This window comes from Meriones unguiculatus, chromosome 7 (assembly GCF_030254825.1).
Source record: "Meriones unguiculatus strain TT.TT164.6M chromosome 7, Bangor_MerUng_6.1, whole genome shotgun sequence".
NCBI lineage: Eukaryota > Metazoa > Chordata > Mammalia > Rodentia > Muridae > Meriones > Meriones unguiculatus.
The window spans coordinates 82,570,645-82,596,407 of record NC_083355.1 but is presented as its reverse complement, the minus strand read 5'-3'; the positions used below and the strand labels follow the sequence as shown (position 1 = coordinate 82,596,407).

The following is a 25,763-nucleotide window of genomic DNA, read 5'->3' as shown; positions in this document are numbered from 1 at the left end:
ATACTTTTATCTGGACAACATAGTAGTCCCGGTCTTCTGTGAACCGAGTGACAGCTAGGCCAAAACTGCACAAAAGAAATAGGTGCTGTAAGCAAGGTAGGGATAAACACACATTCGTCATTCCAGCACTTGGGAAGCGGAGGCAGGAAGGTCAGAAGGTCAGGATTGTCCTTAGGCTACATAGTGAATTGTAGGCCAGCTTAGGCTACAGGAGATCCATGCAGACAGACCAGAAGTGTGACCTCTGCGGTGTCTGCGGTGAAGTGAAGAGGCTGCTGTGGGCAGCTCTTTTTTGCTGCTTAGATTGCTTTAAATTCAGAAGAAATTATTAGCATATGTATGTTTATTGTGGCTTATTGAAATATTAGGCTATTAAAAATGAAGGTTGTTATTCCCACAGTGGTTTTTTTTCTTTTCTTTTTTTTTTTTAAACTAGTTGGAGAAAATTGTGGAGGAATTCTGAATAGTCTGTGTAAGCAAGCGGGTACAGTAAAGAAACTGCAACATGACCCTCCACTGTATGGTTAAAAGACTTACTGTGAGGAAGAGAGGGCAGAGAGGAAAAAGAAGTAGACTAGACATGCCCCGGGCTATCTGCGAGTGAAGGGAGCATAGCACACAGTGAAAGAGTAAGGATGGCAGGAGATTGAGGGTAGAGAACAGCACGTTATAAGGAAGGCGAGTAGCTGTGGGGAGGGAAGGGTCAGGAGGCTGGTGTGGGGACTTGTGAGCAGGGCTTGAGGGAGCCTTGAGACTGCATGGGCTTTGATATGCAGCTATAGTTACATTTCAGTGCCCCTTCTGCCAGAGGTAAGGCAAGTGACTTTTTTTTTTTTTTAGCAGTTAGGAATCAGTTTCTAAGAAATGTTGGCTTTTACCATCAGAAACCCTATAGTCCAGCTTGAGCTCATTTCGGAAATTCGGACAGCCTGACATCTAACAGTCCTATCCTAGGTTTACACCTTAGGTCTGACCTTCCCAGTCTTTGGAATAAATTCTGACTACTTATTTTTGGCTTGAATTATAGCTTTCTGTTTGTGTGTGTGTCTGTGTGTATATGCTTAAGACAGATGAACGTAAAATAGTGGTGTTAATATAGGCATGTTCTTTATGGAAAAGGAAATGACTAGAGGCTCTTGTTCTCTTTGTAACTGATATAATGTGGAGAGGTGTGGGGAAGGGGGGGAAGTGTTCGTGCATTCTAACACTGTTGCCTTCCCCTCATACATCTCCAGGCTTAGCTCTCCTTCTCTCCAGTATTCCATTTCTAGCTACTGCTAGGCACTTCAAATTTAGTACGCCCTAAATTTCTCTAGGATCTCTTCTTTTAGGGTTGCCCATTTTAGGGAAAGGCACTGTCTTCTCCTTTGTGACCCAGGTGCCACCTGTTTGTCCCTAGCCTAGCCCACCCTGCATGCCCTGCTCTTCCCGTTCCCTATCCCTACTCTGTTCTTGTCCTTTTCTTTTTATTGCAGGAGTTCCCAGGAGGTCTTTGCCACCAGCCTGGTAATCTGTAGTCACCTTTCACAGACGCTGGTAGAATGTGCCAGTGACTTTCTGTGAGTTTCCTGCTGTTCCCAGGCTCACTGACTATAACCCCCTTCCTGAGCTAGATTCATTGGACACTAGATGTTTTTGCTCCTCTTGGTTCCCTTGCAGGGCTTGGAACACCCTTCTTCCTCTTTGTGCTTATGGCCAGCTTCTAGGATATCACCTCGCTGATGCAGAGTTGAGTCTCTTCATTTCTACTGGGCTGAATCCTAATCCAGTACTCACTGCACTGATGTCATTATTAGGTATTGAATTAAGCTGTGTCAAGTTGTGAGCTTCTCCTGTGTCTCCCCCCCATTACTTTGCCTTTTGTATTCTCTGTTGCTGTTTTATTTTTTTGTCATTCTGTGCAGTGTTGCTCTTGATACTTAGCTGTCTGAACTCCAGAACTCTTCATCTCTTTTGTTCATTGCTGTATTGTTGGTGCTATTAACAGTGTAGGAAATACTGAGAAAGACGTAGGAGCAATATGTACTTTTAAAAAAATAATTTGTTTACTTTTACTTTGTGCATTGGTTAGTATGAGGGTATCAGATCCCTTGGAACTGAAGTTACAGACAGTTGTGAGCTGCCATGTGGATGCTGGGAATCAAATCTGGGTCCTTTGGAAGAACAGACAATGCTCTTAACCACTGAGCCATCTCTCCAGTCCTTCAATACGTACTTTTAAGGTCAGGGCCCCAGCTCACAGTTTTCAGTGAGTAAACTGAAGTGATGGTCAACAGTTTTTTTCTCAGTCTCTGTAGGGCCCTTCGTGTCCTTGTTTGGTACTTAGTAAATATAGTTAAATCCTTTTTATGCATTCAGATCAATTCTTCCTTTTCAAAGTCAGTTCTACTCTCTGCTTACTTGTTTCAGGTGTCCTTGTGTTTATTGTGTTTGATACCACTTCTGTTACCCTTCTTTCTTCAGTAATCAAACCTCAACAGTTAAATTGTTTAGCCACTTACCCAAAAATAATGCTTTAGAGTATTGTATATATAGAGTCCCAAACTATATATGGCCCCGTGACAAATTTTGAAGCAGCTTTGCTCATATAAGCTTGAAAGAATTTTGCATAGCAAGGAGTTTTTATATCCCCTTGGTGTTGAATACATTTTTTTCTTTCATGTTTAGGTAATGTCCTGGTTTTGTTTTTGTTAGCTTGACACAAGCTAGAGTTATCTGAGAAGAAGTCAGAGATTGAGAAAATGGGTCCATAAGATCAGCCTACAGACAAGCCATTTTCTTAATTAGTTATTAATGGAGAGGGCCTAGTCCGCTGTGGGTGATACCACCCCTGGGCGGGCAGGTGGTCTAGGGGGTATGTAAGGAAGCAGGCTGAGCAAGCCAGTAAACAGCACCCCTCTATGGCTTCTGCCTCAGTTTTTGCCTTGATTTCCCTCAGTAATAGACTGTGACATGTGAATTCTAAGCTAACGTAAACTCTCAAAAAGTTCCTTTTGTTCATGGTGTTTATTAAAAGCAGTAGGAACTCAAAAACAGGTAGTTGCATAACATGTTGTTTCTGTCTGTTATAAATATTGAAATTAATGACTAAACCAATTAAGCCAACGGTTTCATTACTCTTAAATATCGAACTAATTGACTTTACAGACAGCATATGTTTCCTGTTACTGCGCTATAGCAATGAACAAATTCTTTGCTCTTTTTGTGGTGGAGTTGTCTCTGTTGTTCTCTGCAAGATTTATCAGACTACATATGTTTCTGTTTCATGTTTTTAAGTTTCATTGTTAACCGTTTCATATTTAAAAATAGTAAAAATAGAGGGCTGGAGTTGCCATAGTGGTTAGGAGCACTTGTTCTTTTGTGTTTGTTTTGTTTTCCGTGCAGTCTCTTTGTGCAGCTGTGGCTGTCCTGGAACGCACTCTGTAGACGAGGCTTGCCTTGAACTCGAGGTTGGCCTGCCTCTGTTTCCCAAGCATGCCACCACTGCCTGACCCAAGAGGACTTGTTCTTGCAAAGGACCTGGGTTCTATTCTCAGCACCCATATGGAGGTTTACCACCTCCTTGGGTAACATGCATGCATGTAGACAAAACAGTCATACACATAAAATAATAAAAATAATCTCAATGATAGAGTAAAAACAATTTAAAGTAAAAGATTTGAAAGGATCACAGTATTATTATATTTATTTAGCGTATGTGTGTATCTCTGTATGTGTGAAAGTTAGAGGACAAGTTGTGGGAGATGGTTTTCTTCAATTAGGTGGGTTCTGTAGATCACACTTGAGTCATTAAGCTTGGTGGCAAGATCCCTTTACACACTGATCTTGCTGTTCAGACATGAAGTCCATGTTGAACACATGTCCCACCTGTCTCCATCGCTTGAGCATATTCTGTGCGTGTGCCACCATAGTCACTAATGCTAACCCCGTCTAGAAGTAAATACCATTTGTCTTCATTACTATATAACTCAACTGATTTAACAATAGTAAACATTTTGATAACCAGTGATAAAATACTGCGTTATTGGAAATTGTTTCTACTATTCCGATATGAATAGGATTTTGCCTTAGCGAAAAAAGAGTTCTTTGTTCATGGGTGGGTTTTGATATTTGACAGAGAGCTCAGCATCAAGTCTTCTCACTTTAATTCTTATTTTGCACTGTGATAAGGTACTGCAGGCCTTAAGCATATAATTGAAAGAAGGGAACAGGGAGTGTTCTGCTATTGCAGTTTCAACTCAGGCCTTGAACTTAAAGTTAGGTAAAAAAGATTAGTTTTGATGACAGTTAGACCCTGTGGTTGTTAACTTTTCCAGTTGCTGGGGAGAAATACTTGGCAAAGGCAACCTAGGGAAAAAGAAGGTCATTTGTCTCACAGTTTAGAGCAGTGGCTTTCAATTTTCCTATTGCTGTGACCTTTTATACAGTTCCTCATGTTGTGGTGACCCTAACTGTAAAATTATTTTTGTTGCTATTTCATAACTGTAATTTTTCTACTGTTATGAATCATACTATAAATATCTGATATGATGATATCTGACATGTAAAAGGATCTTTCAACCCCCAAAGGGGTTGAGACCCCATGTTGAGAACCACTGTTATAGAGGGCCCTACCCATTACAGTGGGGAAGGCGTGGCCGCGGAAGCTCTCAGTAGCTGGTCACATCCTGTCGTCAAACAGAAACTAGAGAGCTTGGCGCAGAAGTGGGGCTGGGCTATACCCATCAAGGCCTTAGTGGCCTGTTTGTCAGCTACATCTCCAAAGTTCCAGAACTTTCTGGAGTAGTGCTACCAGCTAGGAAACTTGTGTGTGTGTGTGAGTGAGTGAGTGATACTTCAGATTTAACCACAAAAGACAATCCTTTCAATACTGTTGAAAGCAGAGAAACTACTAGACTTGCTGTTCCTTTTCTTCACATTCATTCCAGGATGTCAGCTGGCTCTATCTTTGGTGAGAGGGGAGGAAGTGCGCATGCTGAGGTTGGGGATCAGTGAGCAATATATCTTTATTGGGGTGTCTCTCCTTTTTACAGAGGGGTAGGGAAGAGTTTGAAAGGTTAACTAAAGGAGGGCTCGTAGCTCAGAGATAAGCAGGATTTCAGGCCGATGCGGGGGGGAAGGAAATCAGTGCATTGGAGATGAATTTTCTTAAAGTTGTGTGTGGAACAGTATTGGCAGAACTTGGCAGTTACCAGAGCTGGGCGGTGGGCATGTCAGGGTTTGCTGAGGCTCCTTTTCTGCTTTTTGAGTATAAACATTTACATAACAAAAAATAACACAGGGCACGTTTGCCTGTGGAAAGTGCTGTCTGTGCCTTCTAGTTTGAGGGCCATTGTCTTTTGGTGGTGTTAACACTATTAGTTCAGGATCCTTAACAAAATAAGACAAGTTAAATCGAGAGAAAAGAAAGTACCAAAATCTGACCATTTTGACCTATAAAATTGGAAATTTCATACAGCTCAACCCAATCTGGGAGAATGTGTCTTTCTTTTTTTTTTTTTTTTTCCTCTGCCAGTTTCTTTTCACTAGTGTGAATGTAATTTGCTGGCTCAGAGAAACTTTCCCAGGCTTTCCTGTCCTCTGGGGCCATCATTTCTAGGTAATTGTCAGGAAGAAGTTAAGTGTGCTAACAGCACTGTGTCGGGGTGCTGCCTAGACTTCTTGGCTTTACTGCACCAGCCTTGGAAGTCAACGTTGTGCTGCTCCCTGTCTGTGTTCTAAGGGTTGCCAGCAAACCAGTCGCTTCATTTAGCAAAGTGCCGAGTGAACAAACGAGCACGTTTGGGGGTCGACAGGTGGAGCTGCCACCTGTGTAATACCCAGGAGCATCGCGTAAAGAGAAGTTAATCTTCCAAAGAGCCCTGAGTGCAAGTCTGTGCAGTTTCACTATTAGGAAGCCAGGGAATGATGGGCAGGAGACAGGTGCTGTTCTTTTCCCCTTGGTGCGAGGATTAGGACCTAGAGAATTGAAGGGATTTACTCTGCCGTGGAGGCAGATCTTGTGCCTTCTCAGGGTAGATTGCAGCTCCCTAACCAGGTATTGTCAGAGTCTGCTCAGAAAGGACAGGACACAGCTCTGTGATGGAGCATAGAATAACCCGACGCCCTGGATTCACTCCCCAATGCTAGAAGCCATCCAGTGTGAGCTGGGGCTTCTGGAGGTCCCTGAGATGATTCAGCACTCTATAAAGCCACACTGTTATAACAGTTCTGGCAGTATATGCTTTTATTTTCTCATGAGAGTATAGTGGGTTTTCCAGAAGCTATTCAATACAGAAAAAAAAAAATATTAAGCCAGAGTGGGCTTGACATTTCATGTATGTATTTTTTGTAAATGAGCTTTACAAAAGTGTGAGTTGATATAACTACTCTTACTCATTTGTTTGAAAATACAGTTCCTATAAAACTTACGTGGGCTGTGGCTATAGCTCAGTGGCAATGTTTGCCTCGTGGGTACAAGGCACCCCTAGTGCCACTATATTTGCTTATTTGTTTTCTTAACTTTTGGGAGATAGTCTTAACTGTGTAGCCCTGGCTGGCCTGGAACTCAAAGAGGTCCGCCTGCTCTGACTCCTGAGTGCTGGGATTAAAGGTGGGCTCCATGGCCCCAGCAAGCGTGATGATGCTAAGTGTATGGGTTGGTAGCTGTTGGCTTGCATCTGGAGCAGTCCCGGAGGCTTTATGCGTTTGTTTTAGTCACGTTGGTTATTTAATAGCTCAGTGTCGTCATCCTGTGGCAACACTGGGAGATGGTGGAGTCTTTAGGAGGGAGGTCTACCGGAAGGGAGTTAGGTCAGTGGCTGTGTACACTGGGAGAGGATATTGGGACTGCGCACTCTCATCTTTGTTTCGCGCTTGCCATGAAGAGAATAGACCTCTGCCACTATGCCCTCCCACCTTGTACACTGTGCTGCCACAGCCTAAAGTACAAGGACCAAGTAGCCTCAGACAACCTTTTTTGCTTTATTGTCTATGAGAACCAAACCCAAAGCTTTGCACTTCCTAGGCAGGCACGTTGCTACTGAGCTAAACCCCAGCCTCTAAAAAAAAAAACCCTTTAAAATGAGACTTTTCCCTTTCTTTTGTGTGCATATGTGTGATGTGTAGGGTGCTACCGTGCTGTACTGTGAACGTGGAAGTCAGAGGGCAACCTGTAGGAGTGGATTCCTCCTCTTCGGTGTGTGCCCCGGAGACAGAACTAAAGTCCTTAGGCTTGGCAGCAGGCGCTTGACCACTGAGACAGCACACTGGCCCGAGTGAGAGAGAACTATCCAGCACCAAATCCAAGTAGTGCTTAGTTTAACTTCTAGATGGTGTTTCCAGCTCTATACTTCGTGGTTACCATGGTTGCATTTTTCCTAGTCAGTAAGAAATAGTCTGGTAGACACTTGCCATGATTTTTTTAATACGCTGCTGTACATATCATTTAGTTAATTTATTTCGTCTTTATTTCAAAAACCAAATCACACAAAAATGGAAATAGCTCTCCCAGAAAATTGGTGGTGGTAGTTAAAAAAATTTCTAGTAAAGAATTGATTTTACCTTCTACACGTTCCCCTCCTCCACATATGATGCATATGTGAACGTGAGAATGCACACACATACAGAAGTGTAAATGTAATCATCGTAAGAGTGAAATGAAGCAGAGCTTACACTTAACGTGTTGACTGTACTCATTTCTGTTCTGTTTCATTTTAAAACTGTGGTGTTGCAACTTAACTAAATTGAATTTCAAAAATGATACAGGCCATGCTGTTACAGGGCAAAAAGTGCTTTGTAAAAGGAATTTGGGAACTGGGTTGAACATTAATTCTCCCGTTGATTACAGTGGCTGGCTTTCATTGTTTTTTCCCTGCTTACAATATTTACCAATGGCTGCTTATTCCCTTACAAGTGTCCACGGCAGGCAGGGTGCGCTAACCGGAGGGAGCAGCGAGGACCATGTTAGCTGTATCCGCCGAGGCATGTTAGCCTTAGCACCAGTGACTGCCGCGCAGGGATGCAGGCTTCCTACTAAGTGCCGTGCACTCGCCTTTTTTCTCGTCACAGCTTGCTCTGAAATTGGTGTTTTCTTTTCTTGGCTAAGTACGGTGAGGCAGCCTTTAGTCAGTGGAGGGAAACAAATTCTACTCTTCAGACTCAGGTGGCTGTATGTGCTCGCTTTCTCTTGAACTGTTTCCTTTCTTACTGAATTTAGTATCTCTGGACCTTATTTTCCAAGAGATAGTAGGAGCTGAAGTTGTCCTTTGATGTATAGCATGTTTGTCTAAAATAGTCTTTGTACTATAGGGCAGGTATATATACGTCATTAAAACTTTTATTTGGTTTTCCCTCTTTGACCCCATATCAGTGGTTTCAGTAGATGACCAAGAACTAAGTGAAACATAGTGTGTAAACCCCATGTTTTTCTCAGAATGGTAATTCTTTTCATTTAAGGTGAGAGAACAGTCTCAGGTGGTTTATGTTTTGCTGAGGCAGTTGGGACTTACTGTTGGTCATGTGTTGATTTCTAATTTCTTATGTTTTTATTTAGAGACAGGGTCTTTCTGTATAGCCCTGGTTAGCCTAAACTTCCCTATGTAGATCAGGCTGGCCTCAAACTCACAGATACCTTCCTGCCTTTTGCTTCCTGAGTGCTGAGATTGACAGAGGCCTATGCATTTTACCAAGAGCTTTTCCAGGAAGATATTATGTATTATATAATATTCTATATTATATAGACAAGACCCATAACCTTACTGCTACTCACTTTCACACTTTGCTTTGAGAGGACCTCCCTTAAATTGAATCTATGCATTTAAAGATTTTTTAAAAAATTTTTATTTTATCTCCATGTATGTCTCTGTGAGGGTGTTGGATCATGGAGTTAGAGACAGTTGTGAGCTGCTGTGTGGGTGGTGGGAATTGAACCCGGGTCCTCTGGAAGAACAGTCAGTGCTCTTAACCGTTGATCCATCTCTCCAGCCCCGAGTCTATACATTTATTTAGCAGTTAAATTATATAGTTACATTATCTGTAGTGGTTCGAATGAGATTGGCCCCCTTAGGGGCCAATATCTTTGAATGAGATTGGCCCCCTTAGGGGGCCAATATCTTTGAATGTTTGGTTTCCAGTTGGTGGATTGTTTGGGAAGGGTTAGGGAGTATGGCCTTGTTGGAGGAGGGGTGTTATTCGTGGTGGGCTTTAAGGTTTTAAAAGTCTACCCCAGGCCCAGACTCTCTCCCTCTCTCCAACTGCAACTTGTGGACCAGATGCGACCTGTCAGCTGCTGCTCCAGAGCTGTGCTTGCGTGCTGCCGTGCTTACCGCCATGTGGTCATGGGCTCACCCTCTGAAGCTGTGAGCAAGCCACCACCTCCCCCTTTTGCACACTGAGTTTCGTTCTGCAGTGTGTCTGTGTAGCCCCGGCTGGCCTCACACTTGCTGTTCCCTTACCCCAGTCTCCAGGTGTGAGCTTCCATGGCCAGCCTTCATTGTCAGCCTTAATAGCCGTTGGCACTCTGTAGCTGTGTGAACTTGGGCATTTACTGTCTCTGGGCTTTTAGTCTAGCCAGGTACAAAACAAGGTTATGGAACTGTTTGATTTCTTTCCCTTTTAGATTTTTATTGTTTGTTTGAGGGTGTGCCCGTCCTGTGGCATGTAGTCATAGACAACTTTTCGTGTCTATTCTTTCCTTCCACTGTTTGGGTCGCAGTGACAGGACTAAGGTTTGCAGGCTTGGTAGCAAGCAGCTTCACCCATTGAGTCATCTCCCCCTGGTCTGCCTGTGTATTCACTTTTATGGTCTCTTAATTTAAATGGCAATGGTTTTGTGTATGTGCGCACGCACGTGCATTCATTTCTTTTAAAAATTGTTTGTACTGCAAGAGATTTAATGTAGGGCCTCATGTACGAAAGTCAGACACTCTTACTACTGAGCTGTAATACATGTTCTTCAGCAGTGATTTCCTTTTGGAATATTGGAGGTGGTAGTTACTCCATGTCTGTGATCTACATATTTAGTAGTTAATGTGCCTTCATTAAAGATGCTCCTGAGAATAGCTCATTAGATTAAATGGGAGTTGATAAAAGAATGAGTCCTTGTAAATAACCATTTTAAAATGAAGATGTATTTGGTTTGTACATATTAAGAAGACTAATGCTTTTGGTATGAATGATTCATCCTGTTCTTAATTTTAGAGTATTCATGGACACTGGTCAGATTTCATACTGTAACTTATGCAGGTGTTTCTGCTTGAGATATGATCTTTCATATGACTTACCAGTGTTTTGTGGATTGCTTTAATAGTATCAGTTGTTAGGTTGAAAAGCACTTGAAGTTTTAAGGAAAGTTGAAAGTACCATGACTGCCAGCCACTGTAATGGTTTGTGTTTTCTTTAAGTTAAACAGTGCAGTAACTTATTAAATGAGCTGCCAAAATGGCTTTCCAGTAAAACTAATATATAGTAGGGCATAGGATGCTTCTGAACTGATAACCATCTAGTTGTGATTATGAGTGAGAATCACTTGGCTAAATGGTTGAATCCAGTTTAGAAGTCTTAGTATTTGAACGAACTCTAGCAGGGAAACCCTTTAATAAGGAATATACTAGTGGACATTTGCATGAAAGGAGCAGTTATCTTCGTGTAACCCATAAGATGTGTCTTTAATGTGATCCCAGTTACCATTTTGAGTAAATGCAAAGAGATCAAACCAGCCGGCCATGTTTACATGGTTAGTAGGATTACGAAGTGACCCAGTGCAGTTGGAGAATGCTTAAAAAGCTTGCAGGTCTTCTCTCATGTTCCATGTTCCCTGTAGTGCGCTTACTTTTCATTCATGCTAAATATCTTCTTTCCCAGTCTCATTCATGCTTTCCTTAACTCCCATTACCAGCGGGGCTTACCTACCTATATAGGTTTTTACCTTAGGCTGTGCTGGGGTCATGACCTTAGGCTGTGCTGCTGATAACACAGATTTGAACACCGACTCATCTCATTAAAGCTTAGGTGGAGCATGTCAGGTGTTCCAGAACAAAATGAAACAAGAAGACACTTACTACCCTTCTAAAAAAGAAATAAATTGACTTTAAGAATGTGGATGTCTTTGAAGCAAGCCAGTATAGGTGTAAAGAGACTGCTGGTAGGTAGAGAAGACTCGGTGTTGCCTGTTGATAGCACAGCATAGATCTTATAAACATTAAGAAGTAAGAAGCCAGCTGGAGATTCTGGTCAGCCTTGTATTTTGACATTTATTTGGTTCAAAGAGGAAATAGATGGCTGCGTGCCTGCTTCAATCTGTATTAAAGTCTCGAAGGTGGGCCTCCCCATCCCAGTATGCTGCATAATTTACATAAAAAAAACCATAAAAACTGGGTAGAATTGGTCACGTGACTCATCGGCAGAGGTGGAAGAGTGTGTATGGGTGCCTTTCCAGCTGTGTGTTGGAAGGAAAATAAGTGAACATTCTTTGTGACCCTGTTTCAATATGCAAAATAATATGCCTTGTAAAAGTGTGGAGTGAATTAAGGAGTTAACACCTCTGAACTGCTTAGAGTGGGGACGGCAGCAGAGTAAATGCTTACTAAGTTTTTACTATTATTATATACACATGAAATGACTGGGAAAGAATGACTCATTCAGGATTTTCAGAAACTATTCTGAACCAGGAAATGACTGTTCAGAATGAGAATCTTTTTCTTCACCCCCTCTGTACCTGACCTGTCCTCAGTGACCCTTGTTTATTTTGGTATCTTATTCACTAGCGAATGCCTTTGACACTGTTTTTAGTGTTAAAGATCCTTGAGAGGCATGTTGTATATAAAAGACCACAGCATTTTCAATAACGAACAGTTTCTGAAACAGGCTGTTCTGACCCCTCTGGATCCACAAACCCTCTGTGCACAAGGCATCTGGCCTCATGGAAGTCAAGCACACGTTTTTGTGTGCTTTCTGCTTCCTAGTGAGCCTGGTTGCCTGCTGCACAGATTTAAGAAACAAGAATTTTTAAAGTGTGGAAGTGTCACTTGAAACTGTCTCCCCCAAGCTTGGTGCACTTGAGCCAGTTTTCTAGGGACACGTTGTCGTCTGCATGCAGACCTTGGTAGCTGGAGTGCATTGACGGCATGGCGGGGCAGGGAATGGTTGAAAGGATAGTGGCCATTAACTTGTGCGTGCACACCTGGCTTGTTTCACATGCCTCATCAGCACTGTTGCCCTTTCTCTGTCAAACTTATTCTATTTTGAAGTAATCTCAGTGGATCGTAATGACTAAGTTCAACATTATGTTATTTAAATGTGGCTTGAAAAACTAGATACACCAAAAAAAAAAAAAAAAAAAAAAAAAAAGGGAGGGAAAACAGTATGTACCAACAGTTTAGAGATGTTTACATCCTCGTTTTCTTTTTGTAGTGCTGAGGACCCATGTATACAGGCTCTCTGCTGCTCTGCCATTCCTTTAGAACACACTTAAAGCTTTCTGTATTTGATACTGTATGAAATATTTTGTGGGTTGTAGAATCGTTGAGCTGTTATTGAGGATTTCTGGGTTTTTTAGATTAATTTTATTAACAGCAATTTAGGAGCTATGTTCTTTTATTCACAGTTGCTCAGCAGGTATCTGGTGAAGACACTTTGAATCCAAGTCTTTTAATTTCAGGCTTCCTGGAAGAATGCAGAATGAGTTTGTTTCCCTCATGTTCTCACTCTAATTCATCTGAGACCTTAAACATTTCTGTGATGCTTTTCCAGAAGTACAGTTGGCAGACTTTTGAGATAGGGAACTTAGTTGACCATTTTAGCTTCACGTTGACCGTGTTTATTAAAACTGCGTCATATCTCTCGTACTTTATTTGGCTTCTTAATGGGAAATGCAGTCATAAACAGTAATGTTATTCAAAAGGGAAAGTGGTTTTCAGGGTAACAGAAGAGGAAATGTTTGAACCTACCTGGTGGCATGTTTAGCTAAGTCTAGGGTCTGGCATTGAACATAGAAGCACAAAATTTAGGAAAAATTGGGTCCTAGAAATGCATCATCAGCATGTATAGCTCTGGACATCAGTGCTGTCCTCAGGAGGCCAGCAACAAAGAAAGGACTTGGGTTATGTATATCCAAGCCAACATTCAACATATGTTGAATATATTCAACATCACGTGTTGAATATATTAAAATGCCTTTCTGTTCTGAAAGTGCTTTCTAGGTACTCTCTCTACCCTTTAAAAAAATCTCTGTATTACTACTCTTCACATTTTGATTTTGGAGACACATACTGTTTACATACATATTGAAATACATGTGTTTTGTATCTTTATTTCATCTTTGAATAATACTGCTTTTATGTATACTTGGATTTCAAGTGGATATTATTTCACGTAGCAGGATATTTCAAAATGGAATTTTGGATTTGTCAACTAATATATGGCTTTACATTTGTATTTAATGTATGTTAAGGGATAGTTGTCCCATGTAGCACAGGGTAGCTCCATAATTAGGCCTGTACTACATGTTGTCATTAGGTTTTATTGTTCAGATTATGACTTTAATTATAAATGTGCGCTTTGGTACTTTTGGGATTAGAGGTCATTGCACTCTACTTAGTCCTGTGTCGCTTTCAAGAGCTTAAGGTCTAATGTTGAAAACTCCCAGCCCGATGATGGTCTCTAAGCTGGCATTGTAACATTAGATTGATGCTTTTTTTTTTTTTTCTTTTGGCATTTTAAATCAGCTTTTAAAAGTTTATGGTGTCTATGAATAGTCAGGACTATTCGGTTGTAAATTAACAGCGCAGTTGATGTTATTGTGGTATCTGCTTTACGGGTCTGCCTTCCCTCCATTTGTCTCCAGCTGTTCTCCCTTCCCATTGTTTCCAACCTCACACTGTAAAAACAACCACAGGTTCATCTCATTCTGAAATGATTCACAGTGATGTTAATCCTCAAAACAAATGGGAGGACTTAGGCCATTTTGATCCTCTGTAGAAGTAATCTCCTGAGAAAAGATCCTCAATCAGTGCAAATGGTTGAAAATAATGCGTTACTTTATTGGAAAATTATTTTGTGTGGGTCTTGTCATGTAACTGAATAAGTGCTTCCTGCCAACCTTTAATTCTGGTCGTTTATTTTTTTCCTTATGGTTGTGACATTTGTTAAAGTAATCTTTGAAGTTTTTGTCGCTTACACTTTTGGGTGAAAGATCAGGCTTCAGTCACACACACCCAAGAAATTTCTTGTGCTGGTTCCCTTGGATTGTAATCGCTTATGATCTGCTGCTTGTCTGAAAGCCAGGTACAAGAGAGAAGACAGATTATAATTGTGTATGTGTTCAAGTAGATAACTTTTGCTGTTTGGTATTACTGGAAGACAATGTTAACAAAATTAAGGTTTGTAAAAATACTTGAGTTTATTTGAAAAGTGCTTTTAAAATAAATTTGATGTTATATTAAAATATAAAGAATTCTTGGCTGGGCATGATGCGGCGTGCCTTTAATTCCAGCACTCGGGAGGCAGACACAGGTGGATGTCTGTGAGTTTGAAGCCAGCCTTGTCTACAGAGAGAGTCTGTGACAGCCAAGGCTATACAGAGAAACCCTGTCTCGAACAAAACCAAACAAACAAAAAACAATTTTTTTACAGAAATAATCATAAGAGCTAAGAAGTAGGAAATTTTTTTTTTGTGTGTGTGTGTTTCATAGATACTTGATGTGTTTTTGTCAAAGGAAAGATAATTTTGGTGGGGGAGGCAAAGAGCATTTCTGCTTTTATGCATAGACTTTCATTTAATCCTCTCTCAACCTTGTAAAATGTAGTTTCTCTATTTTACGGCTAGGGAAACCAAGCCCAGGGTTACTTAGTAAACACTGAAGGTGTGATTGCAATTCAGGACTGAGGTCCAGCGCCCAGTCATCATGGTCTCGGAGGCTCGTGTGATCGGTGTGATCGGCAGCTGTCTACCCATCTTCCTCTCCTGCCCTCTCTTCCCCACTTCCGCTGCAGTTCCACCCACACTCTTGGTTGCCCTCTGACTGCTGTGTGTACCCTTCCTGCTAGAGGACCCTTGCGTTTGCCGTTCCTTTGAGATGTTTTGTTGCAGGCATCTTTGCTGCTTTCCTCCTGTACTTCCTTTGAGTATTTTCTCAAATTTCTTTTTCAGGTGAGTGCTGTGCTCATAACGACCTTCCAGCTCCAGTATATGTAGCCTGCTTTGCCCCGAGCACGATCTCCCTCAGAACGTATACCTTAGAATAGACTTGTTATTTTTAGTTGTCTCCCTTCACCCCTCCCCCTCCGAAAGTACAGGTTATGCTTTCTGCAAGATCTCTATGTGGCCCAGGTGGCTGCAGACTTGCAGAGATCTACCTGGCTCTTCCTCCTGGGTGCTGGGATTAAAGGAGTGCACTGCCATGCCAGGCTCAGGGCAGGACTCGTTTGTCTTGTGATATCCCTCAATGGGTGTACCTCAGTTGGTGAGTGGGTGAAGGACTGAGCACAAAACTCAGGTCCCTAGCTCATGCGTTGTGTAGCGAGGCCCAGCTTTTTACGTGGGCGCTGGAGATGGAACTTGGGGTCACTCTTACGTAGCAAGCATTCTTACTGAGTCAGCCATTTCCTTAGCCCACTCTTTAGTCTTTTTTTTTTTTTTAAATCTTTCTTTTTTTTGTTGGTGTATGTTGTTTTACATACATGTATGAATGTACACATGCTTGGTGCCTGAGGAGTCTAGAAGAAGGGTGTCAGGTCTGGAGTTACAATTATGATATACCATGTGCATGCTGGGAATCAGACCTGGGTGTTCTTGGAAGAACAGCAAGTGCTCAAAGCTGTTGAGCTATCTCTCCATCTCCCCACTGTTTATTCTTGAAAGTCATCTAGTTTTTAATCTTGTGAGTACAGTTTTAGAAAATAAGGCAGTATTATATTGGATATTGGATCAATAGGAAGAGACAGTTCAAAGACATACATATATATACACACACACACATATATGTATATATAAAATAAAAATAAATGTAAAAGGTAGCCTTTTCTACTTTTTACATTCATAAATGTTCTATCATTAAAAATTAATATAGTTTTAAAATTTATACTTCAGGACTACACGTTAAAATAGTTTTTCTATTAAATATGTTATTTATATTTTTCTTGTATTCTTCAGTATAAATTTCTTTATAGAAAATAATTTTAATTTAAAATTATTTACACAGGGAAATTAACTTCAAAATGTGTATTCAACCCTGGCTAGCCAACTTGCCCCAGGTAGCCCGTATTTCTGTGTCTTATGTGCTGGCATTACCAGTGGCTGTTGTGTCTGGCCAGTTTTTTTATGTGTATTCTAGAGACCCCCAACTCTGGTTTTCATGCTTGCACAGCAAATACTTTTATCTACTGAGCCATCCCTGCAGCTTGGCAAGCTCCAGGAATTCCCCATTTGCGAAATGCCCTGGATTTCCTATGCAGTTGGTATGTTCACTCTGGGATACGTCCTCAGGAAATGACTTAGTAACAGAGACGCTAACTTTGTAAGCCCTGTGCTGAGCTAGTGACAGGAAAGTGGTTTATACCTGTAATTAGGGGTTGAAGAACTTTGACAGTATTTCGTTCTTATGTCGTCAAGCTTCAGTGATTACCTTGACATTAGAAGGTAAACTCATAAAATGTTGGAAATAAAAATATTTGTCAGAGTGTGTATAGTGTGTGTGTGGCCACAGCCTTGTGTCTGCATCTATTTCTTTTCTGTTTATTCTGTTGCAAATATAGTGTCAGAACAACATGAACACCTCAAATCGGGATTTTGCTGCCCAAGTCAGTCTAGTTTGTGGTTACAGTAGTGACCTTTGGGTTTTGTTTATAAATTAGACCACATGTATTTGTTGGCTTTGGGAAAGGAAACTGAAGAGCTCCAGGAAAGAATAATAATAAACACATGATGATTATCTAAACTGGGAGGAATAGATAATGTTATTATTTAAAAACTAAGTTTAGTCACCTGTATTATTCATTTAAGACCAGTTGTATTCTTTTCAGTTTAAAAACATACCAGTATTTGAAGGAAGGTCAGTCATTGTTACCGCTACTTTTAGATTACAACACTACTAAAAGAATCCACAATCATGACAGTGGACAGATCTTCTTAGTTCGAATGGTGATGACTTTTTAGTTATTCATCACTGTCATTATTATCATCATTGCTGCCGCCACCACCACCTTCTTTGTGGACCCTGAGATAAGACAGTTTTTGGGGGCAGGCAGTCAGGAACTAAGCTGTTATCAGCATGTGCTGTTGGGCAAGTGAGTGACTTGATTTTTCTGGACATCAATTTCTTCAACTGAAATAGTCGCGGCTATTCTCTGGGGAATGTGTGTTAGAAGCTTTAGTACATATTTGTAGCAGTAAGCATTTTTATTACTGTGCTGGCCCCTCCCTTGTGTCTCAACATTTCAGTATTGGCCCTTTCAGTCTCCTGTGGCTAATTGAAAACCTTGTGCTCAGGGTTTTGATAGTGTTGTATTTGTGCTAGCCATTTCTGTGAGCTGTGTTTTGACAAGGAATGTTCTCACTGATTTTGTTGAAGGGTTGAGACGCTGATAGTATGCATAATCAGTGATCTCCGCTCATTCTAGGGCAGAGATTAAAGGTAAGGTGGAGGGAGACAGACTACAGATAGTATCATTCTTGTTTTGTGCTGGATCTCATTATTTTATCATCTCTCTGCCCCTTCCATCCATCCAAGACAGTATCATGTGTCCAAGGCTAGCCTTGAACTTGGTAAGTCACTGTTGATGCCTTTGAGCTCCTCATCCCTTTGCCTCTCTGTAGGCTAGAATAGGGAGAGCAGCTATGGCTGCTATAGTTAACAGAGATCCCGTGGAGCGCTCTGTACATACAGAGAAACATTTCTTGATCTGAACTTGCTCAAGAATGTTGTGGTCACTTTTCCATTACATGTCATGCATGTAGGTTTCTAAATTATCTGTATGTGCACTCTTTAGGAGAATGGACATTTTCTTTAGCTTATTAATGGGATAGCAGTCAGTGGGAAGATAGATGGCTGTGACACAGTGATGGAAATACAGAGAAAGAGCTGTTGAAGAAAAAAAGGAAAGAGGAAGGCAGTGTGGTTCAACCTAGCTGCTCAGTGCATTTCGTTCCTCAGTAAGGTGCGTTTAACTCTAATGGCCTTCCAGATTGATGGAACCTGGTTTGTTGGGACCCACCACACTGTAATAACTGGATCAGTTTATTCTCCCTTTTAAGTCCTGCCATTGGTTGGGAGAGGCATTGTGCTAATGATCATGCTATTCCACAGCCACATATCAATCTCTCATTGTTTCTGGTTCTGGGCTCTTCGGTAGGGCAAGATGGCTTCTGTAAGCCAAATGATTTTGTTGGAAAGTAATGATAGCTCTATTGATTGCCTGCTTGGGGGTTCTTAGATTACCTTAAATTTTAATGATTTACATTTATTTCTAAATGTCCAAAATTTTCCTCCAATTTTATGTTCCTTCAGAAGTGTTTAGATGTTCAGGTGATTTGGATTTGGGAAGTGGTGGTAACTGTTACACATTGTGGTAATGTGGCTACTGTCTTGTGATTTATGAGTGTTTTTTCTTTTCATGTGTAGGAGAGCATACTTAGTCCTTCCTCCTCCCTTTCTTTTAAAAAATATTTTTTATTTCCTGTGCATTACTGTTTTGCCAATGTGTATCTGTGTGAGGATGTTGAATCCCCTGGGACTAGAGTTATAGACAGTTGTGAGCTGCTGTGTGGGTGCTGGGAGTGGCAGTGCTCCTAGCCACTGAGCCATCTCTCCAGCCTCCCTCCTCCCTTTCGAGTAAATGTTTCTCTAAAGAGTATATTTGCTTTTGAAGTGGTCCAGTAAACATTAAACTTCTACTCCGTTGAAACCAGCACTCTTGGTCCTTGCTCAGTTCTGTCTTTCCACAGCCCACCAGAACCAGGGAGATGAGGGCATGGAGATTGGGGCAGCATAGTTTAGGAGTGCAGTCCCAGGGCCCTTCCACACAGGAAGAGGCCCTTGCTTGGACCATTCATGCCCCATCCCTGACCCCAGCCCCCATTGAGAGAGAGGGATGGCAGCCTGAGAGAGAAAGGAAGACGCAGAGACAGATTTAGTTTGTGTTTCTCCGGCTGTTGTGAATGCTTCAGTTCATGTTATCCTGCCTTAGCCTTCCTGTAGTTAGAATCATTCCTGGCTCTTCAACTGATTTTATAGCTCATCCTTTAGTTGTAATGGGAAACATTTTTTTCCGGTTTGTTACTATACTAACTGTTTAAAGGATGCCCTGGTATCCTGTGGTTTGTTTTGATTGCTTAAGTTCTTTAATGAAGAGAGGCCCTTTCAGAAGAATTTAATCTGTGGTAAAGGATAAAGAATAGAAAGCAAAGTTTTACTCTGCCTGGGAAGCTCTGGAGGGTCTCAGTGTGCTATCTCATGAATGGGGCGTGCTGGGAGGCGTTTGATTCTCTCTGCTTTCTTCCGCTGCTGCCTTTGCAGGCACGGCACCCTATTTTCTGGAATGTAATCTTACTCTGGCCTTTCTGTGTGTCTGAATACTGCATGGTGTAGAGGAGTCCAGGCTCTGGAGCCAGACAGCTTGGGTTTGAATTGTGTCTCCACTGTTTATTAGCTGTATGCTTCTGCGCAAGATACAGAATAGCTCTGTCTTCATTTACTCATCTAATAAATTGAAAATAGCACATATTTATGTACAAAAAGTATAAGCTGTTATTGTCTCATCTAGTAGGTGGATAGCCTGCTTCAGATTTGTCTGTGATGGATCAGTTTGCATGTATAAAGAATGGATTCCAACTGCTTACCATAAAAAGCTTCTAAATGCCAACTGCCTGAATGTTTTGAATTGTTAAATATGTAAATCTATTGAGTGACCACAGACATTGTTTTTGCTTGAATGGTTTGCTTTTTAAAAAGCTGTCATTTACTGATGCTTTAGACTTTGTAGTTGTAAGCATTCTCCATGTGAATAATCTAGTTTGGGGGTTTGTTAAATGTGTGGTATCAAAATTTGGATTAATTTTAAAAATCCCCAGAAGATTTAACCTTTAGCTAATGTTACATGAGCAAGCCCCTTCCCCCCTTCCAGCATCAAAACTCCCATTCAGTTCCATTGTGTCGTGTAGACTGGTTAATGCTGTGGAGTCCTTCTTGAGTAGCACAGAGGCCATGTGGTGTGACTGGAGACCCAAGCACTCTTCCTAGCTGCAGAACTCAGCAGGAAATATCTATATTCCTCTCTCTCTCTCTCTCTCTCTCTCTCTCTCTCCCTCTCTCTCTTCCTCTCTCTCTCCCTCTCTCTCCCTCCCTCCCTCCCTCTCTCTCTCTTTTAAATGAAGAGACTACCACCTGCTTACCTCTAAATTTATTCTCAGTATTAATGAATCATTCACTTGGCTGATGGCAGTGAGCCTACCCTGATTGTGTCAGTTATCTATTGTTGTGACAGAACACCACGACTAAGGCAGCTTATAGAAGATAGCAATTATAGAGGCTTACAGTTCGAGAGGGTGAGTCAGTAACCATCCTAGCAGAGAGCATGGTGGCAGGCAGGCATGGCATGGCATGGCCTGGCATGACATGGTACTGGAGCAGTGAGCTTACATATTTATTTGTAAGTAGGAGGCAGAGAGAAAGAGCTAACAGAATAGTTTGGGTTTTATTTAAAACCTCAAGGCCTACCTCCAGTGACATACCTTCTTCAACTAGGCCACACCTCCAAAGTATTTCTGAACAATTCCACCAACTAGGACTAAACATTCAAATAGATGAGCTTCTTCTGGGGGCCATCCTCAATCAAACCACTACACTGATCTTAATTCTCATTGCCTTCCAAGGGAGGCTGCAGTATAGGGGTGGGAGTGGATAGAAAGGCAGGAAGAAATGAGAGAGGAAGTTGAGTAGCCAGCTGTAGATCACATTTCTTCCTAGCTGGAGAATTTCTTCCTTTGACTTTTTATTGATCTTTGTGAATTTCATATCATCCATCCCTTTGTATCCATCCTCTGCCGTTGCATCTTCCTCCCATAATAAGATAAGATAGAATAATACATAAAAAAATATTGTCATTGAGGCTATAGTGTGTCCCACAGTATACCCTTTTTACACACATCTTTACTTGCAAATGTTCATTGCAATGAGTCATTGATCTGTTTTGAGGCCTCTGCCTTCTGCCACACTATTTATATTGGATCCTCATGGCGCCTCTATTAGGATATCCTGTTGTTACCCCGTGTCCTAGAGATCTGGCAGCTTTGGCTCTGCAGGGCCTGCCCTTTTATCTTCCAGCCGATCATAGATGGGGTGGACCCACTCAAAGCCCTGGATCTGGGCCTGGGTCCAGGTCTCTCCTTCCACCTTGTGGATCCCAGGGGTCGGACGCAGGCAGTCAGGCTTGGTAATAAGCACCTTTCACTGCTTAACTCTCTTGACACCACCAAAACTCCTTTTTTTTAGAGAGTCTCATGTAATGTGTGCTGGCTTCAAACTTGAGGATGCTCATGAACTCTTGGTCATTATTGCTTCCACCTCCTAGGGCAGGGATTTTCAGCCAGTGTCACTGCGTGTGGTTTTATGTGGTGCTGGGGATTGAAGCAAGGACCTAGTTAGTAGCTAGGCAAGCGCTCTACCACCTAAGCCCTATCCCCGCCCTAGTCTGCTGTTTGTTTGAAAAGAGAACACATGCCTATTCTGAGAACATTTAACAATTTTAAAGTTATATTTATTAATTTTTTTGTCCTTACATGTGTGTGTGGGTGCATGCATGCCATAGCACACGTGTAGAGATCAGAAGGCAACCTGTAGAGAGCACGTTCCACCATGTGGGCTCCAAGGACTAGACTAAGATTGTCAGGCTTGTGCAAAATGCCTTTCCCTGGCCCTCTAAGAACATTTTAATGAAGATGTTAGTGGGTTTTTCTTACTCCTAAAGAAGAACATGGGTCAAAAGATGTAGATCCCAGTGAAACTTTTTCTTATATTACCACTTCTGATGTGTTCTTTTTGTGTGTCTGCTTGCTAGAGTGTATATGTGTGTGTGTGCGCGCGGTGTGTGTGTGTGTGTGTGTGTGTGTGTGTGTGTGTGTGTGTGTGTGCGCGTGCTTACACACACACTCATGCAGGTACAGGCCAGAAGTCAACTTTGGGTTCATTCCTCAGAAGTTGCTCACTTTGTTGTTTGAGACAGGATCTTTCACAGGGACCAGGGCTTACCAACAGGCCAGGTGGAATGGCTTGCAAACCCCAGGGACACTCGTGCCTCTGTGCTTCCCCAGCAATGGGGTTACAGATGCACACTGTCATGCCTGGCTTCTCTGAGATGGTGATGGAACCTGTGTCCTCATGCTTGCATGGTAAGCACGTTACCAACCGAGCGATCTCCCAAGTGTTGGTGGTATTGTTGCCATTGTTTCATTTTGTTGGTTTTTGAAGCCTTCTTTTTTTTTTTTTTTTGGACAAAGCAACTTTATGGAGTCCAAATCTAAATAAAACAAAAACAGAACAAACAAAAAACAAAGCCCACAAGCAGCCATTGCTCTAAACACCAAGGATGTCAGCATAAAATGAGTAAACTGGCATTTCTGCTTTGAAATCTTTTAGTAAATGAATTTAAACTAACTGAAAACTTGTGGCTTCACTCTATAGGGGCAAGTTTGACCTTTCTCTGTAATTATTGGATATGAAGGATGTTAGCACTGGGGTGTTTTGGGCTAAACATCGCTTTAGTGGCTCTTGGTACTTAGTTAGCCTCCAGTTGCAAACCTGTCAATGCAGTCACTTGTGTTGGGCTTTCAGGCACGAGGGCTCTGATGTGCTAATGGTGTCTCTTAACCTATGTGTGTGATATTAACAAGAACTTTATTGTCTTGTTCTTTTGAGTTTGTTTTTGAAGTAACTTTCACAGAGAATTCCTGTTGCCTAGAAATGGATGACAGACTTATACCATTTCCTCTTTTTTTCTTAGACGTTCCAACCTCAGAGCAGCCTGAACTGTTCCTAAAGAAACTTCAGCAGTGCTGTGTCATTTTTGACTTCATGGACACGCTATCTGATCTTAAAATGAAAGAATACAAGCGCTCCACTCTTAATGAACTGGTGGACTACATTACAATAAGCAGAGGCTGTCTGACAGAGCAGACTTACCCTGAAGTAGTTAGAATGGTGAGTTTCCTTTTTCGCCGCTGACACTTTAAGCATCTTCCATAGCCACTCATGGGTGTATTGATTGCAGTGAGGTCACCGAGGTCTCTTCCACAAACACAAGCCAACCTCCTGCGAGCTAAGTGCAAGCAGTCAGCACAGCACTAGGATCTGAAGAGCGTGATCTCGCGATGATGAAACCCACACCGTCCCACCGACTGCAGCATGGAAGGAATGACCTCAGAGCATCAAGCTGAGGGCCGGGGTGCCATGGATCTCTGCAGAGATATGGGAGAATCAACCAGTTTTAGATCTGTTTTGAAACGGTTCAAGCCTGTTGAGTATTTTAACTCCTGCTACTCCTTTGTCGTGGCATATTAGAAATGGCATTATACTTAATAAAATTATGGCTTAGAGAATCTAGTTAAGGCCTCTCTTGGCTTTATGATGAATCTTTCTCTTTGTAATTTCCTCGAAATCAGGAGTAATGCCTTTCATGATGTTAGAACAATGGCACTGTGTGTGGTCCTTAGGAATTACAGAAAGAAACATTATTTGTATAATGCAACCAAATGTGTTCTTACTGTGTCAGTAATTACATTAGCTTTTAAAAAAATTGAGCCAAAATCTGACTGTTAGGTTTCTGTGGTATGGTTGCCTTCCTTAGCATCCTAGAAGATTATGGATTGAAAACCTGTTGTTTTGGGGAGGAGGGCGGGAGGAATGGAGAAGGCAATGTAGCTACAGAGCTTCAAAAGGGGCTGAACATCCTCTAACAAGCCCGGTAGAGGAACAGGCACATGTAATAATACCTGCTCAGCATTGAGAAGGGCTTTGAAAAACCATCTTGTAAAAGTGATTGGTATGTAGCCATATGACTATATGTAGATCTGAGGAATGAATGAATATATATATGACATTAAATACATGTGTGTGTATTAGATTTGTTACTAATTCACAGGGATGTATTATCAAGGGTGTTTTGTGAGTTAACTGTTAGCACTGTTGCTTCTTAGTGCTTTTCAGCAAAGAGCACTTATGCCTCAGAGGGGACTTTTGGCAATGTCCAGAGCTGTTTCTGTTAGTCATGACTGTTTGGGAAGGGAGTACTTCCAACATCTACTGGGTAGAGGTCACAAGTGTGATGCTGAGCATTTTTAAAGAGGGCAAGAAAGCTCACACAAGAAAAGTTGACCGAGTCCCAGATCTCAGCAGTTACTGTTGGACAACCCTGCTTCTGAGTATATGCTCTCTTAATCTCCCAGCTAGACACATAGCGTCTTCTCTTGCCTACCTCTGTCTGCTCTACAGAGCATGCGCTCTTGGTGTTAGTTTACCTACGTGTTTAGAGATAGGCACTTTATAGCTTTCTTCTGTGACCCTCTGTGAGGATAGAAGCATATCTCAGTGTATTTGCATTGTTTGTAAATGGTGCTGCACATTTTCTGTACATTCATTCTTTTACTTAGCAGCCCTTCAGTACGTATGAAGCTGCGTTGTTTTATAGCTACCCATTATTTCATTGTATGAATGTATTGTGTTTAACCATCAGCCTACAGACGTCTTTGCAAACCCATTAGTTTATCTTTTTATAAGAATATTTCCCATTTGCCCCAGTTTTCATTCATGAGTGTCCTCTGCTATCACCATCCCAAATGGCACATTTTAAATTGATGCAACTGCTCTGGAACATTGTAATTACCCAGAACCTGTAGTTTATTTTAGGGTTCATATTTGGTGCTGTGCACTCTTGGATGTGGATAAAAGTCTCATGACATAGATGTACCATTATAGTATCAGACAGAGTAGCTTCATGCTGCCATTGCTCTCTTCAGAACCAGTGACCTTGTCTTCATAGTGCTTTTCTAAGACACAGTAGGTGCCCTTTTCAGATTGCCTTCTTCCATTTCGTTTCCTTCATGGCTTTTCATTCTTGTTTTGATTTTTCAGATGGGATTGAATAGAGCACAGGCTAGCCTGGAAATTGTTATCTAGCCCAGGCTGACCTTGAACTCTCAGCAGTCCTGCATCAGTGTCCCTAGTGCTGGGGTTGCATATGCCAACCACCATACCCGGCCACTTCATTCTTATTAGTGCTCACTAAGACTCCATTGTGTGAATGCACCACAGCATTTTAATTGTCCTAGTAGTTCCATCTACATTTTGGCAGTTATAAGTAAAGCGCCTCTGGAAATATGTGCACACTTGTGTGAGGCATACAGTTTCAACTCATTTGGATAGATAGTGAGGACTGCAATTCCTGGGTCTTGCCATGAATATTTTGAAAGTCACTGCCAAACTAACTTCCAGTGTGCCTGTACTATTTGACTTCTTACCAGTAATGAGAGCTCCATTGCTCTATATTTTTATCAGTTTTTTTTTTTTTTTTTATCTTCCTCCTTTCCCATTTCATTCCTTCCTGTAGGGTTTGTCCTCTTAATTCTAATTCTCGTTTTCCTCAAAGGGCTGGCTTACAGTGGGCCACACTGTTTCTGACAGGCCCAGTAACTGTCCTTCCTTCAGTTCCACCGCTTCTTGGCAGCACGCTCTTGTGGAATATGCTGCTTTTCTGCTACACATGCATCTAAGTTTTCCAGTTAAGAGATAAGTACCCCA

At 41.6% G+C, this 25,763-nt stretch overlaps 1 protein-coding gene across 3 annotated transcripts in view; it reads left to right on the top strand.

Annotated features, from left to right (window-relative positions):
* The window catches only part of Ppp2r5e (protein phosphatase 2 regulatory subunit B'epsilon), a 142,155-nt gene that overhangs the window by 53,702 nt on the left and 62,690 nt on the right, over positions 1 to 25,763 (top strand). For 2 of the 3 annotated variants that reach the window (XM_021652052.2, XM_021652051.2), the window contains exon 3: positions 22,972 to 23,168. In XM_021652052.2, the coding sequence (XP_021507727.1) occupies positions 22,972 to 23,168 (197 nt within the window). Of the gene's footprint in view, positions 1 to 22,207; positions 22,361 to 22,971; positions 23,169 to 25,763 lie in introns of those variants that run through there. The other variant, XM_060387659.1, reaches the window with a different exon arrangement.